Raw genomic sequence first — 5,941 nt, 5'->3', positions numbered from 1 at the left:
GACATAAGAGCATTTAATTATATTTCTTTTATTTCGTTTCTATTCTAATTTTTTTTTATTTTCTCTTATCTTTAATAACTTTTCTTTAAAAGAATTCAGGAAGAGAGAGGAGAAAGAATCCTATTTAGCACAAATAACCTTATAAATCCTTTCACGACGGAAATCGTGAAGGGAATCTATTGAAACACTAAAGGGAACAAAAATTTCTTCATAAAAAGATTTTCGTTCGTGAAGAGAATCCCTTAGGTTGCTCTAAAGAAGAAGCAATTTGAGACTATGATGAGCTAGAGATGTATGCTTGACACGAGCTCTTGTTAGCCGACGAAGAGGAGGAAGAAGCTAAGGTCACATTAGCTAAGAATGGTAAAAGGGGGAGAAAGGAAAATTGTATTAGGCTAGGCCAAAAATCTTATAAGTTTTGGAGTTTTTTTATATTTTCTAATATTATTATTTAAATAAAAAGACTTTTGATAAAAAATTTACAAGCATAGGCGTCTACCGTTCTCTGACGAGACAGTTAGATTCTTATCCCTCTCTAGTAAGCACTCGTGCTACTGTAACATGGTTGTATAATACCTTACGTCTTCTGATGGGACGGTTAGCCTCTTACCGTCTCATCGTAGGGTAGATAGATGTATATTTTTACAAATTTTACCGTCAGAAGTCTATTTATTTAAATATTAGATATAAAAAATATAAAAATAAAGAACTCTCCGTGCCCGCACTCTCTTACCTTTTCTTCACGCGTGTACAGGGCAACAAAAATCCAGAGAAACTCGGGCAAAAAGAATCGGTTTCGGGGGTCGTCGCACGCCATATCCCCTTTCCTCCTACCTCCTCCGTCCCCCGACTACGGCGATCCGCCCCCTCCTGAACCCTACTCCGCCTCGCGCTCGCATCGCAGGTAAGAGACCTACTATCCCTCTTCCCCACGCAATCCAGTTCGATTTCCTCCTCTGACCTCTCCTCCCCTGGCAGATTGATTGGATTGGGTTAGGGTTGGAGCCATCGGGATCTGATCCGATCGGGCTGGTTCTTGCGGTCGCTCGCCTCGCCTGCTCGCCTCGATCGACCGAGGACGGCGGCGGCCAGAGCCGTGTGAGAGCTCCGTCGCGCGGGCCAGATCTGCGGCTGCACCATGGAGGGCAACAAGGATGACGCGGTCAAGTGCCTGCGCATCGGCAAGGACGCCCTCGACGCCGGCGACCGCGCCCGCGCCATCAAGTTCCTCTCCAAGGCCAAGCGCCTCGACCCCGCCCTCCCCATTGACAACCTCCTCTCGCCGCTCCTCAACCCGCAAGACGACGCCTCCTCCCCCTCCCCCTCCTCGTCCTCTTCATCATCTCCACAGCCCCCGCCGCCGCCGACCCAGCCTGCAGCAGCTGAGGCTGATGGGCTGAGAAAGAGGACGCAGAAGGGCAAGAAGAGACAGGAGGAAGAGGAGACGGGTGCGAGGGACTACACGGAGGAGCAGCTCGAGGTGGTGCGCCAGGTCAAGAAGCACACCAGAGACTACTACCAGATTCTCGGCCTCGAAAAGGACTGCACCGTGGAGGACGTGCGCAAGGCCTACCGCAAGCTCTCCCTCAAGGTGCACCCCGACAAGAACAAGGCCCCAGGCGCCGAGGACGCCTTCAAGGCTGTCTCCAAGGCCTTCCAGTGCCTCAGCGATGCCGAGAGCCGCAAGCGCTATGACCTTGTTGGCTCTGATGAGCCGGTAACATACAACAGGAGGGCGGCATCCACCGCCCGTGCATACAATGGATTCTATGAGGATGACTTTGACCCGGATGAGATATTCAGAAACTTCTTTGGTGGGATGGCGCCGGCAACCACCAGACAGTTTGGACAGTTTGGGACGTTCCATTTCAGGACCGGTGGGATGCATGCCCATGGACCGCAAAACTCTGGTGGCTCTACCGTCAGGATGCTTGTTCAGCTGTTACCTGTCCTACTACTGCTGTTGCTCAACTTCCTTCCATCCTCTGAGCCTGTCTACTCCCTCTCCCGCTCCTACCCTTATGAGCACAAATTCCAAACCCCACGTGGAGTCACATACTATGTCAAGCTGCCTAATTTCGAGGAGCAGTATCCACACCAAAGCACTGAGCTCGCGACACTGGAGCGGCATGTTGAGAGGGATTATTACTCGATAATCACGCAGAACTGCAGGGTTGAGCTGCAGCGTCGCCAATGGGGGCTGTCATACCAGACACCACACTGTGATATGCTTAAGAAATTTGAGGCAGCAGCACAGTAATTCATCCAATTGTGCAAGGTGTGGTTCATCTTTCTGCGACATAATTTCGCATTATTAACACATTTCTGCATCATGAAGATTTCTATAGCGCGTTACAACCTTGTATGCTTTGTATCATGACTTCCTTTCCTGTTTAATGCAACCATATGTGATTAACCCTTGTTTTTTCTTCTATTTATTACTTACTCTTTCCTAGGGGTGCATAGCTGTATATGTATTGCAAGCCAGTCATGCTTTGCATATGGCTTTGATCATGGAAGAGAGGCAATAGGGGCTGGCAAGCTGCCGTTATTTTAGATTTGAGTTCCTATAGTAGCATAGTTGAACTAAAGAACTGCTAAACATTAGTTTGATCAATGGTGCACATGAATGACATTTTTCGCTTCTCATCTTTCTCATGTGTCATTTGAGGACTGGGATTCATCTAAATATTGGCTGTAGTTCTAGCCATATGCCCATTTTCCTAAATGCTAGCTAGTTCGGAGTATTTTATATTTCCTTTATTGTAAGCATGTGCAATGCAGCACACAAATGGGCCTGAAATTGCCAGTTAGCTACACGAGTAGTAATAGTAAGTTAATAGCTTTCTCTTACAGCTAGCAGCTTTTATGGTGTACAGAGAGACGTAAATCGTCCTGCCATCTTCTTATGATTTCATGTCATATGGGCTAACTTTACTGTGTTGCTATCCACCATCTTTGTGTACAAATGTATCTGCTTTCTTGTATGGTTTCAAAAATGAAGTTTTCAAGCCATTATGAGCCGTGGGAGCTGTGTAATTCCAATGTCTGAGTGTTGATTTATCTAATTTTGATGTACCACTGCGATTCTGCAGATACTGTGAATTGCTTTCCATAATATTCTTGGATAGATTCACAATTTTATAAGTCCTTTGCTTGTTTTATGTAATTAATAGCATGCTCATAGGGGATTTTTAGTTGTGTTACCATGTCATTTGAATTGGTACACACTGAAGTTGGTTAAACATCTTGTTGTGGGTGTATTTTCTGATTCTCACACCCCTGCTAGATGACATGTTCGAGTTTCCATGCATCTGACTCACACTACATCAAGGGTCAACTTTGCATATGCGAAGGAATTTTTTTTATGTCTTCATCAAGCCTCTAGATAATCCGACAATTATTTTCCTGCAAGCCTCTATATGTTAGATTATTTTAGGTCAGGTCGTAGCACATACCTGACCTCTTAACTACACAACTAAGAAATTTCATTTTCTTTTCATAAAAATGTTCCAGCATCCCGATTAGACATGCTTGAAACAGTAAATAGCATAACTCTTGACTGGGAGCACAACAGATTGAATGCTATTCAGAACACTGAACATCTAGCAGTGATTATTTAGCACACTCGCAACCTCGCTCTTCATGGTCCTATGAAAATTGACTTAATTTAAGTGTACTTGTGATAGGGAAAATTGATAGTGAGGTTGTCAGGGAGTGGCGAATGGTCCATCTGTTGATTATAACTGTATTGGTGAAAAGTGATAATAATAATAATAGTAGTAGTAGTAGTAGTAAATAATAATAATAATAATAATATTATTATTATATATGCTAGGTTGGCGTTCACTCGGTGACTTAAAGTGTGTAACTGGAGGAAGACTTGTGCATAATTTAGGATCAACATGAATTCTGTATAATGTGATTTGGTCATGACAAATAATAGTTTTACTTTACCAAGTTGTGTTTTGCTGAATCCATGCAATATCATTAAACACAAATAGAACATTTGTTTCAATATGTTTAAATATAAGGGCTGCAAACACTACATTAACTAAACAACTTTGTAACTTCTCCAATAAGCCAACACATTGGATCTCTACTAGGAGCTTGAGATTTCCAAGTGTTCTGAACTGTGCATATTGCGATCCATATGGTTCGTTGACACTCCTGGATTTAGACTGAGTTTTAAACTCAGCACTGTTGTCAGGCAGGTTCTCTGAGCTCAACACCTTGTATTCATCAACCTGCACAATAAACAAGCAATGCTCATACAAAAATATTGAACATCACACAACGTAGGCTAGTGGTTTGCAAGCGGTATTCCAGGTGTGTTTATGAACTATATGCGATTAACATTTAGATGGGCACTGAATTTTTTTGTGAGGTGATGGTATAGAAGCCTAGTGTCTTGCAAGCGTGATTTTGTTTCAGAGCACTACATACCAGTACAGCTCATCAGTTTATTTCCTCACTGTTCTATTGCTAGCATTGATTCCTATGCATCCAGTTCTTTTATAGTTGACTGGTTCACAACGTAGCTACTCACAATTTGTCAATATCATTAATTTGAGCTCCAGTGTGCAGAATATAGTGAGGGCAGATAATTGTGGTGCATCATCCGTACCACTACATGAATACAGTTGCTGATTTTTGTTCCATCCCTTTTCTTTTACCCATTTTAGTCTTGTATGTCCAACCTGAGTTGGTTTTGTCATGTTTCATTTTTTACTTTTGTCGTGAGACCAAGTTATAGCCTTGGATTTGAGTACATAAAACATGAAACTGCCTAACACCACATGACACATCAATGATTACAATTTCACATGTACCGGCTTATTAATTTGATGTGTGGCTTGCATTTACACGTACTAGTAATTAGCAATAATTTGTGGCATATCCATGCAGACACAGTTAAGTTGGACGCATTTGACTCCTCAAAGTTAACAATAGAATAGGGAACGACAAACCCACCTGCGGACTATCCGATATTAATATTGGATACGCAATGTTTTTTTTTTTGAAATTAGGGGGGGGGGGGGGGAGATTCAGAACTGATACTTTATATGGTAGTACAGTATAGGGTATAGGGCCTAGAATACTATACAGTTAACTACTTCGCAGCATTATTGAGTTTCTAAATTAGTCACAGCCATTCTGCTTTTGTAATTTCGTTATCATGATGTTACCCTTTTTTCCTTTGCTTTTTTGATGACATTGTTAGCCATTACAGTTCTTTTGATAATTCGTTGCAGGTTGACAGGGAGACGATAACTCTTGTTGCGTGTAAATGCATCCAATACTTGCTCCATTGGCTACCAGCTTCAAATTGGAGGAGACAATTAGTTTGGACTCGTAGTAAATTTTGTGGAATATACCCACTGCCTGGATGCTTTCTTAGTGTTGAGCGCAATACCTTAGCTACTTAAAAAAGGTCATGTAATCATTAAGTTTCATAGCGGTTGATCACATGCAGACCTGTGCATGTATATGAAGTATATCTATCCCATTTTTTCTACTGCTCTTGGAGAATACTTGACAGACAATGCAACTATGAAAAAAATGGTTCTTCATTTTTTTTTGATCGGATGCTGAGATGTCTAATCGTCCATACATGATGCAAGTAAAGAGCACTGAGCATGCTAAAAAATGCCTCTTTTTATTTTCTTTTGGGGACCATGTATACAATATGCGGGTGGTAGTGGAAGGTGATCTCTAATTTATTCCACAGGTGGCGTTGTAGCGATCTTTCGCTTTTGTTGGTGTGCTTATGAGTATATGACGATTGGCCTGCTTGGTACCTTTGTCTGGAACTGGGTCTTGTCGTGATGGCCTGCCAAAGTGACACAAGATTAGATTGCAATCTATCATCCGGCCATTAGATGTGACACGAGCGCAGTAACAATAAAGTGTATTTGAGGTCTGTTCTGTGCCGTAGTAA

The 5,941-nt window shown here is 42.4% G+C and overlaps 1 protein-coding gene across 1 annotated transcript; it reads left to right on the top strand.

Annotated features, from left to right (window-relative positions):
* Nucleotides 1-1,007: 1,007 nt before the first annotated feature.
* LOC133913729 (chaperone protein dnaJ 49-like) lies at nucleotides 1,008-5,576 on the top strand. Its single transcript, XM_062356961.1, has 2 exons — nucleotides 1,008-2,278; nucleotides 5,256-5,576. The coding sequence occupies exon 1, from the start codon at nucleotides 1,139-1,141 to the stop codon at nucleotides 2,258-2,260; it is 1,122 nt and encodes a 373-aa protein (XP_062212945.1). The 5' UTR covers nucleotides 1,008-1,138; the 3' UTR covers nucleotides 2,261-2,278; nucleotides 5,256-5,576.
* Nucleotides 5,577-5,941: the final 365 nt, after the last annotated feature.

Source organism: Phragmites australis, chromosome 1, assembly GCF_958298935.1.
Source record: "Phragmites australis chromosome 1, lpPhrAust1.1, whole genome shotgun sequence".
NCBI lineage: Eukaryota > Viridiplantae > Streptophyta > Magnoliopsida > Poales > Poaceae > Phragmites > Phragmites australis.
The sequence above is the reverse complement of the archived record's forward strand: the minus strand, read 5'-3'. Positions and strand labels throughout refer to the sequence as shown.

Excerpts from the sequence above, each read along its gene's own strand:
- LOC133913729 (XM_062356961.1), top strand. The coding sequence starts at position 1,139 with ATGGAGGGCAACAAGGATGACGCGGTCAAGTGCCTGCGCATCGGCAAG.